This window comes from Pelodiscus sinensis, chromosome 4 (assembly GCF_049634645.1).
Source record: "Pelodiscus sinensis isolate JC-2024 chromosome 4, ASM4963464v1, whole genome shotgun sequence".
Classification (NCBI taxonomy): Eukaryota; Metazoa; Chordata; order Testudines; family Trionychidae; genus Pelodiscus; species Pelodiscus sinensis.
Genome location: NC_134714.1, coordinates 97,150,591 through 97,163,971, shown reverse-complemented (window position 1 = coordinate 97,163,971; position 13,381 = coordinate 97,150,591). Strand labels below are relative to the sequence as shown.

The 13,381-nt window shown below is 35.2% G+C and overlaps 1 protein-coding gene across 5 annotated transcripts in view; it reads right to left on the bottom strand.

Annotated features, from left to right (window-relative positions):
- The window catches only part of ELP4 (elongator acetyltransferase complex subunit 4), a 345,800-nt gene that overhangs the window by 194,013 nt on the left and 138,406 nt on the right, over positions 1–13,381 (bottom strand). For all 5 annotated transcript variants that reach the window (XM_014576421.3, XM_075927788.1, XM_006128898.4 and 2 more), the window contains 2 exons: positions 8,189–8,297; positions 5,377–5,483 (listed from right to left, as the gene is read on the bottom strand). In XM_014576421.3, the coding sequence (XP_014431907.2) occupies positions 5,377–5,483; positions 8,189–8,297 (216 nt within the window). The remainder of the gene's footprint in view (positions 1–5,376; positions 5,484–8,188; positions 8,298–13,381) is intronic.

Here is a 13,381-nt window from a genome sequence, read left to right as displayed (position 1 = left end):
AGTCCATGGGCTGCTAACTTATCTGAACCAGTCTGAGCAGGGAGGAAGGAGGATTTCAGGGTCACAGTGGGGGCAGGAGGGAGACATTTTGGGCCCAGGTTTGCAACCATGGGGAGCGGGGTGGTACTAAAGGGCTGACTCAGGTATTTAATGGGCTGCTGACCACGGGACGTGGGGCGGTACCAAGGGACTGACTCAGGTATTTAGTGGGGGGGCATGGCCCAGGCTTGCACTGAGGGGTGGCTGGATTCTGGCGGTTGTTTGGGGGAAGGGTTCTCTCAGAGCCCACTTCAGTGCAAGTCTCTCCTGAGCCTGCTGGTCGTGTGGCAGAGCAGTCCCACCTGGATCCCATCGCACTCAGGGCAGGCGAGATGGGCTGGGCTGCAACATGGGAGTGGAGTGCGGATTGTGCTGAAAGGGATCTGACCTACACCTTCCTCTCCCTCCCATTCAGCCCGGTGCCTCGGTACCTGCTAGCATCAGGGGAGTCTCGCGAGAAGTCTGTTCTCTGTAACAGACAGTGTGACGGATGCCTCTTCATTTATAATGGCATTAATAAACACACATTCACTTTACTAGACTCCCTGCTAAACACATGGCTTTTTTCACTGGCAGAAATGGATATAACATTAAAAAAGTGGATAGCTAATGCAGAGTGCTTCCTAGTACAGTCTGTACATGCCTGCCATTGAGATAGTAGCTACTTTCCTGCCACAAGAGTACTCTAATTCTGATTCTTTTCTATATTTTCCTTCTTTTCTCTCAGGGAACACCTTTCAGAGATATGACCCAAGAGTTCAGGAAACTCACTATTATTAGGCTGCATGTGGAATTGCAGCACAGTTATGATATGGGCTTCAGACAGAATTGTCTTTAGCACACAGTATATAAAATTTATTCTCTGGCTTTTGCAGATGCTTTAATTTCTTTTAAAACTAAGATTTTAGTAATTATTTTTCTATTTGTAAAGGTCTGAAAAAAGAATGTTTGCAACTCACTAATGAAAATCTATTTTTTCCCACAACAACTATAGATATTCATAGACAAAATTTCCACAACATAATAAAGGAACAACAATTATATGGTAAATTGCCCGCTACATGGCCATTATTTGAAGTTTTTTTAAAAAATCAGGTGTACAACAAAACAGTAGTAATTTAAAATATTATTTGCATTAAGTTTCTTATCTGTAAACATTTTTCTGAATTTCTTAAACAATTAACTTTATCCATAAAATACTAGGAGTTTATGATGACCACACATTAACAAAAGAATGGGAATCCTATTCCAACCATCTTATCAAACCAGGTAATGATGTCCTGCCAGCCAAACTCAGAGGGAACATTCAAAATAAATACTAAAGTAAACAGGCCTTAAGCTGCCTAAGGGAAAGTCAGCAAGATGGCAATTTCAATCATTTGGAATAATACTAAAGTCGCCCTAGGCTTTTCTCAGAATGGAAACATGTCACTGTTACTGCAATATTTCAACAAATCAGAATGCAAAAGAAAGGAGCTCTTATGTAATCACATTAGTAGAACAGCACTTTATTCAAGATTTAAATGGAAAAAATCACGAGAAAATTCCCCTTACGTGAATAACTGTAAGTGAACATATATGAATATACAAAAAAAGTTTCCTTAAAGTTCTGTAGGATTTTAAAAACTTAAAATTGAGACACAGGTTTTTAAAATACTTTTAGTACAAAGGACTTTTACACCAAGGAAATCTCTGAAGAAACTAAATGGCATGTTGTAAGTGAAAAATCTAACAAATACTGGTACAAGTTACACTCAGTTATACATACAAAAAAGATACTTCAAACACTAATCTGTTGGAAAGTTTAAGTAAGATGAATAGGTTGCCATATTTTTTAACTGAGAAATCAAAAAATATTTCAAATATTTGGGAAACTTACCTAATCAGTAAACATTTAGTGTGTGTCTAGTCATGTAGCCATCTTTTAGTCAATCATCAGAAAATCAAAGGCAAATTGGCATGACTCAACCTAAACTTTAATACCGCATGATTGTGTCGTGTAAGCTTGTTTTGTGCGAGGGCTGCTGTGGTTTTAGCAGAGAGATTAACGACCGGACCTAAGCTGGCCTCCAAACCTTGCCCTGCTGATGCCTCAAGCCCTTTGAAGTCTGACCATCATACCTGGCAAAACAACAGTGGGAACTAGGATGGTGTCAGATCTAATCAAGTTGCCTGCCTCAGCATAGCTAACTATGGAGTACACTAATTGGCCCAATTGCGGATTATACCTTTTGCTACAGATTCAAGACAATAATTTAGTCAAATGATGGTTTTTATCTCCTTCTAATTAAGATTCCAAAGTGGGAAGAAATAGGATTAGACAGGCTAACTTCAAAATTGTGTCCTTTAAAGAGGTATGCACATTAGCTCAGTCTACTTCGCCATGTTAAAATACAGCAACACTTAAAGGGTTTTAGGAAAGCTACGTACAACTGTTGTAACTCTTATCAAATATAGTTATGTTTCCCTGCCAATGGCTAATCGAAATACTTTAAAAATAAAACATACATCCATAAGAACATTCAGAGCATGTATTTTAAAAGTTCAACAAACACATCCATCTTCAACACAAAAAGTACTCCCACAATGGAATACTTTTTACATCTAATTTTTACAAAATTTTCATCTAATTTTTACAAAATCCAAAAACTCATAAAAGACTATTCATTATCTTAGGCAAACTTTCATGAAAAAAACTTTAAAAAATCAAATTGTACTAAGCTGTATAAAGTGTAACTATCCTCTTAGAAATAATTAATTCTATTAACACAAATGTGACCTCTAAGCCTTTATTGAGGGCCAAACTATAGGTAGTTAGGTTTACTAATGAGAAAGGAAAATCTGTGGTCTACTAGGGACATTCAAAGTTGATACTGCGATGAAATAGGAAGCTGAACATCTTTTTTTGTGGCAATAAAGAGGCCTCAATCACTGCACACATTACATATGGTGCCATTTGAGAATCAGTAGTCTAGTATTGAAAATTTCCTTGAGGAAATTTTGTCACAAGTCATATGTTGTGGTTCCCTCCTTAATATTAATAATCTGGTTTATTAAATCTACGCCTAGGTAGAGTTCAACATCACATTATCAGATGTTTAACATACTTCACATAGATATTTTCATATTGTCTAAAATTGTAATGTATTTAATTTTTTTGTTACCTTTTATATTATTTACAAAGGATTTGGAATTCACTGCTGGCTCCATAAATATGAACCGCAATATGCAGTTTTGAGTAATTATATCCAGCTTCTACCTTTTTTATCATTTTGGTTTATTTTTTCAAAAGTATTTTTTCAAAAGCAAATCTGGTCAGTCAAGCCATGCTTGGCCTGCTCTTTCTAATACAGGGAAGAAGAGATGCTTATTTAGGTTGTAGTTTGGTGAAAAAGACATAGGGATAGCACAGAAGGAGAATGGCCTAAGTTGTTCAAAGAAGATGGAGTTGCCTGAGCTTGGTTTATAGAAAGTTTATCCCCATTAAGAACTAAAATTATTAAAAAGGGGTCCCTATCTGAACAATGAGGATTGAAATTATTCAACTAGGTCATCTACCCATCTCTACAGCAACAGTTTTTTCCCCCAGGGGCTCCATAACATCCCTGATTCAAACTCTTTTGTGCCTTGGCTGATGAAATTCTTTATATAGCCTCTCCTGATTTGGTTTTTATCAATAAAAAGTGCTAACCTTAGCTCTTGTGGAAAGAAGAATCATCTTCTGATCCAAGCGAGAAAAAACTGAAATATTTCAATTCATACATGAAGTAAATGTGAATTTAAAATAATAAAAAATAATGGTGCATATTTGCTTGTGTTACTGAAAAGAATTACAGCTTCTGTCTAAAACCTGGCATGAATCTAGGACTGATTTAAAAAGCCAAATAAGTCTTCTGACAAACTGAAATTATGTTACAAAGGTCTAAACCACTATGGTGCTTTATTCCTTTAACTGTATTTTCCAAGAAGTGGGGAGAAAATTGAAAACAAAAATCAACTTTAAACCCCCTCCCCTCCAACAGTCTCCTTCATGCATTTGGCTTCTAATAGCTTCTGAGGGGAGTATCTCCAGTAGAGAAACTTCTAGCTATCATGCAGAGATGACCCGAATGAAGAAGTGGCTGACCGATTAACTATTAACTACTCTCAATAGGATTAGATAATTAAGGACATTGATGACCATTAATTAGGAGGAGGACACCTTAATTTGTCACTTGATAGGGCCCTTTCAATGATGTATAGGTTAGGGCTACTTACAATTGTGAAGAGAAAGCGAAAAAAAAAGGGGAGGGGGAGAAGGGAAAGAACCCTTACTTTACCTTATCAAGTGGCCAGCTAAAGAGGGCAGAGGGTCAAATAAGGGCCAAAGTGGTCACTTAAGGGTGAAGTCCCAAACACCAAAGCAGTGCCAAGCCACATTGACCATCATTTGATGATGAAGTAAAAAATATGCTAATTTATTGGTTGCAATTCTCTCTTTTATGGTTTCAAGCAGTTAAGACAAGTGGCTTGCTTAAGAGCTTTTCATTTGAAAAGAGATTAAACAAAATGGTTTGTCAGGACTGCTTGGCTGTTTTATGTCTTTGTTAAAAAAATGCTCAGACAATATCGATGACTATCATATCATCCAAAAAGCTATCTTTCTTCTCTGAACATTTAGTTCATTAATAAATACATCAACTCTAATTGTTTAATAGTTCTATGTTCATTTGCTCTTTAGCAATATTAACATGAAATACATCTTTTGTATTACTCCTCTCCATCAGGACTGTCTGTACAAAGGTCAGAGGAAAAAAGTTTAAATTTAGTAGAAAATTTACTAAAGGACATTAGTGTAAGTGATACTGTGTTTAAAATGACATAAAAGAGCTAAAGGTGATTTCAGCAATGCAAAGAAAATGGTTTCTGAATACTGATAAGGACATTTATCCCTCATGCCACACACACACTTTTAGGCAGCATTATACATTAAAATCCCTCAACTGGGTAATAACATGTAGCTATTTTCCCACTCACCAACACAAGTAAGTCATTAACATTTAATTAAATGCTCCTGACATCCTCAGAAATATGTTAGGCTTTGTTACTGAAGGTTGTGGCCTACTTCCTAAGTACATTTTGAAGCAAAATAAACTGTTTATGCATAATCTGTGCTATAGAAACTTATTTTAAATATGACCGCACAAAATAATATTTTATAAAACCATTCTAAACAGGTGATCCACAATTAAATGAACATGTAACAAAACAAAATTTAAAGTATTTCACAAAACTAAAGATAAGCATAAGCTCCCACCTTTTGGGTTCTAAATAGTGAAAGAAAACTCTTTCTCTTACCTCAATGGAGAACAGCTTCCTTTTTAATCTAAAAGCAAGGTCCTTCGTGCCTGACACATCACAGATCAAGCTATTAAGCTGAGGAATCTGGTGTACATGAATCAAACCTTGTGGAAAAGAAAAGTAAAAGGAGGAAAAACTGTAAGAAAATGCTGTCATCCAGATGTATAAATTAAAGAGTCTTACCGCAGAATTCTGTACATTTACACACACTCATCCTCCCCTTTTTAAACTGCAGCTTACTACCAAGAGCAATGAAGCAAACGGTGCGATTATACTCAAGTAATCAAGCAGAATAAGATAAACAGAAATCCTTGTGCGAGGAAAACTAATTGCACTTTGGTACAGAAGTACAGATGTAAAGAGGGATCTTAATACTTGTCAAAACTACAGCCGGTTTGTGTGTGATTTTCTCTTGTATTTACAGTAAGCAAATATGGCTATCACCTTGCATGCTGCCCACGGCACCACTGAGTGATCTTTATTTTATTAAATGCACCAGTAAGCAGCCAGCAAAACAAGGCTTATGGGTTACTGATAACCAGTGAAGCTGTAATGAAAAGTATTTCATTTTGTACCTTGATAATGACTTTTAAAAGTGCATTTAGAGTACACTTTTTGATCAATTTTAATCCCTACATCATCCCAACAAAAAAGAATTTTCTATAGCTGTTCTGATTTCTTATAACAATACTCGGTGCACTGCTAGCTCTGCATTCCGTCAGTTGAAATTCAAGCTGATTTTTTCTGACAAGGACGCTGGATGGTTTTTGTGCAGCCTAATACAGTGTCTGAAAAACCTAGGGGTTATTTTTCCACAGTTAAAAAATGGAATATTCTACAATGCTCTCAATTACTGGCCTACATTTGATATTCACTTATTCAATGTGTCTACATTGCAGGTGCAAATTCAATATTACATTAATTTAGAAGAACTTTCACTTGAATACAGCCACTGTGAGGAAAAAAAATTAAGACCAATCTGGAGAATTTTCAATCTTTATTTTTCATAAAGATAAAGAAAAAAAGTTTAGTTCACTTTTAAATAGTGTTTTACAAATACCATCCTATTTTAAAATTCTTCTAAATACCTAGTAAAATGTTATAAAATAATAAAACAATTCTTTTTTCAATTCATTGCATTCTAAGAATTACATAGTTCAAAATGTGACCATAATGTGTAGGTGGAGTGGTTCCATGAAAACAGAGCTGTAAAATATTATTAGATGAGTTTAATAAAGAGATATCTACACCCTCTTCAGTCTTCACTTATTTTTCACAAGTTTTAAAGCCTACAGTTTTGCATTAAACAAAATAATAAATTCAGGATTTACCCGTAAATTCAGCAATGTCATCAAAACATTCTGTTGAACATTGTCTATAGGCAGAGACTTATATTATCTACAGCGAATAATGCATTTTTTAGAAAGAAATGTTCAGGAAAAGAAACCACACCTCTAAACTAATAGAAAATTTTGAAATCTGCAAAATCTGATAATTTTTAGAGTTTTAGATAAAGAGAATCTTCAAGAAAATAAAAACCAATAAAGCTTTTATGTTTACTGTTATTTATTGGGAAAACAACCTTAAAGATTTAACATGAGTTCTTAAAGGAAATACAGGTTAGGAAAGACATATATTGTCTTAAAGACTTCCTTCATTATTAAGAAAAGTTTTATTATGTTAACTGTATTATATTAATGGAACTGAATTAGAATGCAAAAATGCCTTAGTGGGCCTATACAATAGGCAAATTATTTTTGCAGTTGCTTGTTCCTTTTTTTGCCACTGTTTTCTAATAATTAGATGCGCTTTTTTCATTTCTTTCTTTTTAAAAAGGTTTGCTCTGATTTATGAAACTACAGCCTGAACACATACAGTAATATATGGTGCTCTTCAGTACCATTTCAGCTTCATTTTCCGTGTTCTAGCATGGAAAAACATCACCACATTTTCACATGCTTACAGCAGGCTTCAAATAAGCAGTTCAGTCTTTAGACTAGAGGTTTCCATGGAACTACAGTAGTATCACAATAATAATAGCAGTAATTTATGCGCACTCAGAGCACCACTCTGGATTAGCTAAAACTGTTTGTTATTCACTGCTTGGACTATGCATATCTTCTAATCTGTCAGAATTTCAATAGTTCTGCTGCCAAAACTTTTATAAAATCTTTGCTAACCGAGACTACTGACTAAACACTGATAAACATGTTGTAAATAAGTCACTAGAAAGCTGAGAGAAATAAGTTTCTGTACAAAAATTAGTTTCATGTTTGTTTTTAACTGCACAAATTTCCACACTTGATACCTTTGAAGGATGAGCTGCCAACATTAAAAGCAGTAAGTAAGCAATAAATAATATTTGGACACAAAGTTTTGCATACTGCATCATTTGGTAGTTTATTCACTTAAATATATCATTTTTCACATTCTCTATTTAAAAGTTGGCAGATTAGAAATATTGATTTCATGACAAGTTCAGCTCACTGGTCAGATGATTGCCAAGCCTCCCCTGCATGTGAATTCCCCAAAGCCTGCCTGTTGAGATGTACATCTGATTGAGCCATGCCTCAGTAATATGGCTTGACAACATGCAAGGAGTTGCCATGTTTCCTTTGCAGCCTTAATGCACTTTACTGAAAAACTGCCTAACTCAAGATTGGTTAAGCAGCGGGTAACATTTAAGAGGTATATTCCAAATTGAAATCAAATGCTACTTTATAGTAGATACTCCTATATGAGAGTAAGCTGCTAAGTGCCCTAGAAGCACTCCATGCAGACTCTCTGCATTGCTAAAGATGGAACTTACCATGGTAATCCTTGTATAATGGATTGGTTTCTCTCTCAGAGCCGATAAATGATTCAAGACCAACTACCGTATCTGACAAGTTTGTTACACGTTCCATAATTGCTTTATTCTGTAAAACACGGAAACAAAATACACATCTTCTGTGAAGAAAAAAGTAATTAATGTTCCGAGAGTAAGTCTTTTTCTTCTAATAACAAACTGAAGTAAAATAGGTCATCAATACCTAGAAATAACCAGAAACAAACAAACAAAAAAGCTTCAAGTAATCTGCAACTAAGGGAAAACATGCCTCCACAAGGATCACACAGAGAGGGATCTAATTCGGAACTAAATTCCATACTTGTTTTAAATCTTCATTTTGATTTATGCAGTTATTCACACTGAGAAAGATTTTGAAAGGCATATGACAGCCAACTTTCATTGACTTTCAATGGAGTCTAGATGCTCAACTGCCAAGTGTGCCTTGGAAAACCTCATCAATTGAGAAATGTATTAAAATACGATACATACATTACAATATTCTCCAAAATTCATTACACAATTACATGTTTTAAAATAGTATAAAAATAAAAGATATTATTAATACAGGTTGAAACTCTGTAGTCCAGCACTCTCTGGTCCGGCAATATCCATAGTCCCGCATGAATTTAGTTAGCCAGATGTCCATTTATCATGCATATGGCCAAGTTTCCTGCAGTCCCATAAAGCTTTTTTACAGTCACCAGTCCTGCCTCAATGTTCTCTGCTGTTATTTAGCTCTAATTTACCCCTAAATGCCTTCTAAGAGCCCAATAAGCAGTGGAAGTGTTAGTAATGCTGCTAGACCTCCTATGGTTTGACAAATTCTCTGGTTCGGCACCAGTCAGGTCCTGAAGGTGCTGGACTAGAAAGGTTCAACCTGTACATTGATAAAGTCACAGACATAGCACATTATACTAGAATATACAGGGGTTTTAATTAAAAAAATATAAAATACAAAACCCAATATCCCTCAAGATACCATATTTAACAACATGCTAACCTACTATTGGCTACTGAGACACCTGCAAAACACATGCGGAATGGGAATGTTTCTTCTTAATGTTAGTAGGAAAGTGTCTTTTACACCATCCCCAAAAAGCTGTGCCTGCTCCATGCAGGCCATTTTCCTCAAGCCTGCAGGACTACACTCACCAATCCCACAGTGGTCCTCCCCAAGTACCTGACATAGTTCAATCCTGTGGATTGCTGAACTTTCAAAACGACCATGAGTGTGGGGGCCAACACATCCTGGTTTCACATGGAATCAGATATGTGCAAAGTCATTACAAGGTTAAGGGCAATTCGCTGTTGTACTGTGTCGTTTGGTTAGAAAGGAAATTCTAAATGATTTTTTGGAATATGGTAACAAAGATTGACTGCATGTTTAATTCACACTATTATGACATCACACACTATTGCAAAATTAAAGCTGCCCTGGTGAACATTTTCTCTCTCCAGTTAATATCTGGCCAGCAATAATGCTACACACTAACTTAGTGCTAATATTAACACTAGCCAGAGCCTCTAAAATATAAAGGACAATTAGAAAAAAGAAATTGCATCTCTGAGCTTCCTGCCACTTGAAATTTTAGAATTTTGTCTAACCAAGATTTTTTGGCAAGCTATGAATATTATTTTATGATATTCCCAAGCTGCACAAAATCTCAATATAGATATTAACAAATAGTAAGTAAACCATTAGTAGAGCAAGAAATAAACTTGTACTCATACTATTAACCTAAAAAAAAAGTTATCAAAGGCTACTCATGCTAATTTTGGTAAACTGTGTGTTATAAATGGTCTTTTATGCTACGTTAGGTACAGAATATGCTCAGGCATCAGCAAGACGACCACAACATGCAAAGAAATGGAAATTTTAAGAATAACAGCCACCCATTTTAGTCCTGATTCAGGAGAGCATTTAAGCACATGTTTAAGTCCATTCTTACTTAGGTCAGCACTTAAGCATATTTAACTTTAAGTTGCTAGTTAAAGGCCATTGGCATTAGGATTTAAGAACATACTTAAAGTCCATACTCAAGTTGAATAGTTTTGTTTTCTTGGAGTGAGGCTTTAATGTCCAAGTTGGCTTTGTTTTAAAATACACCAAAACATTCTTCTTGGGGATGAATACATTTTATGCATAGAACTGTCATAACATAAACATGTTTCTTTCTATGGCATTGTTGACAAAGATCTGTTTATAGCACATATTTTCCAGATTGCAAAGTTCAGCATATTAATGTCCAATCAATGCTTATGTCAGCACACAGATAGTTGTGATGTATGGCATGCTGACATAAAACACACAAATCACGTTGCCCCATCTGCGCCTGAAATTTTAACAGAGTTCCAAATCTCCCTTCAACCCTACACAAATCTCCCACCAGCTTCTGGCAGAAACTTGGCAGGTCTGGCGATGAGCCATGGCATGGCTAGGAGTGGAGCCAGGAGAGAAGAGAATCAGGAAAGAAGTTTGCTGGCAACTAGGAGAGGCATTGTTTAAAATCACATAAAGCAATCCTGGAAAGTTCTCTAAATTGCAGGATTCACTGCATTTTTTCTAAATTAATTCTTTCAGACAAAATGTAATTATTATAGAAACATGGTAGCAATCCTATAATGAATGCCTGGGTAGGTATTCTGTTCTACTCTAGTTTCTAATCATAATTTCACCCAGAAATTCTCTTCTCAGCTGAAATTTGTAATGCTTGGTCTTAAGCCAAATGCGCGCGCGCGCGTGTGTGTGTGAGAGTTGTTTTAAATCAGAAGAAAATCCATTTGGTAATTTTAAAAAACAGGCTTGGACAAGACATACTGTAAGTTTTAAAAATATTAATTATTTTTTTTCTCAGACTATTCCAGACTTGTTTTCTCATACTCCTTCAATCATGTCAACAATGTAGACTTCAGGCACTGGATATGCTTATTTTTTAAATAAATATTTTTAAAGAAATTAGGGATAATTAAAATGATGTATGTACCATAAGCATATATGGAATTTTACTGTCATATAAACAGAGGGCCTTGTGTTACAGTTTGTACATTCACATGAAAGATATTTATTTTGAATAGTTGAAGCAATCTTGGTTCATCAGGATTAACTAATTTGAGAAAAAACAAGTATTTTGACCTAGTTTGCTACCCTTCATTTGCAAATCCTACTAGTTCCTATATAAATACGAGCCTCAACTTTCCTTCCAGATGTTAGAAATTTCCCAGGTTCCAAACAGATATCAGTTCCAGACAGCACAAACATATGTTTTGCTTTGTACTTTCCCATTTTAAGATAAATTAAAAACAAAGAAAATTAAATATAACACATTAAGTTCTCATCCTTAGAATTGAACTGAGTGAATAGAGATGGAAAAATGCAAAAATTAAGCTTCTTAAAGTAATATCAGCTTTTCTACAATGGATTTATACATATTTGTATACATTTAAACAGGAACTTTACTAATTCATATTACAGAAACCTAGCTAACAGTGTTGTGATAACTTTAAATTTACATGGTAATGTCCCTGTAATGGATTTGCTGGAGAGATTGGATGGAAAAAGGGGGATCTGGTAGAAGCTCCTCTGGGTAATTACAGAGTAAATATGGGGTTGCTTGTATTGTATAATTTTATCTGCTGGGTTCTTCCATACATCTAAATAATAAAGCTGTGGCCTTATTCAGCCCACATTTAATATCACCTATTTTTCTTTCAGTATAGCCAGACAAATATTTGTAGCTGAACAGGAACTATTTGATAATGGATGTGTAAGCCATTGTAGTTCTCCATAGTAGTTAAAACTGAAGTTGTATGGATTTCTGCTGTCACCAATATGTGACTCTTTAAAATCCTCACTCTTTCCAGAAAAGGATATGAAAGACACAGAACTAAATCAGAAAAGGGTAGTTTAGGCAAAAATGATTAGTGTTTGATTTTTTAACTAAAGACATATTTAGATGTCCCTAAATTTTTAGCACAGGATCCAAATAGATTATGACTATTACAATCATTTGTTTATTTCTTGTATCTTACATTCTGTCATGAAACTGAATTAACTAGTGATGCTGTAAGCAGATGTAACCCAATTCAGGGCAGTGAGAAAAACATGCACTGTGTAATCTTTAGAACAAATAAATCTTGACATTTTCTAAAAGGTTATGTGTGAAATAATATGGTAATACCTGAACAATACACTAGCACTTACCTCTTGTCATTACTGCTTAATCCCCAAAGTACAGCTGAATCGAAAGGATAAATTATTAATACTTAAGAAACAAGTAAATTATTTATCTCCATTTGCTATTAATTACTGCTACTGAAATCATAAAATTACCCATATAATTTAGATCACCAATAAAAATTAAATAATGCTTTTTAAAAGAATTCCCTTGGGACTATCGCTAGGCTATTTTCTAATAGCTATTAGAAATCAGATTTTTGTACTAATTTTATAACATTACTTGTTTTATCATTTATAAATCAATGAAATAAGAAAAAAATTCTCAATTTTAAACAGGACAGCAGATGGAGAGGAAGGCAAAGGAAGCAATTGCCCTGGGGCCTGACCAAAGGGGCATGGAGCTCCCTGCTGCCATCGCTGTTAGTGCGGCATTGGTGGTAGCTGGAGCCTCAGGCCTTTTAAATTGAGGCCTAAGCATTGGAATGGTTCTGAGGGCTGGATTTGGTGGCAGGGCTGCAGCATGGGCAGTGCTGAGGGCTGGCTGCCCTCAGCCACATCCCTTGTGCCCGCGACCCTGCCCCTTCTGGTGATGTGCCGATGCTCCTCCCTCACCTTGCCCAGAGGCCTGAATTAGTTGTTCTTGATTTTAAATAATTATATTAACTACAATTAAGAATTGAAGTAACTACTAATGATACCTTTATTCTGTTTTAAAGTTGAATTAGCATTTCTTGCAGTCCTCTAATTTCTATTTGCACCCATGTCCAGTTTGCACTGGTTTGAAGTTATACTATGAATAGTACTTTCAAATAATTTCATGAACCTAACAGATAATATGAAAAGCAAGAATATCTACAGTAACAACTCAAACACCTAAACACATTAAATAGCTTCATCAAAAATGGTAAGTGAATGGGGAAGGTATCATTTAAGCAAGGCATAAGAGGAGTATTAATTATTAATTTTATTGTTGTGTTATTTTAGAACTTCATTTA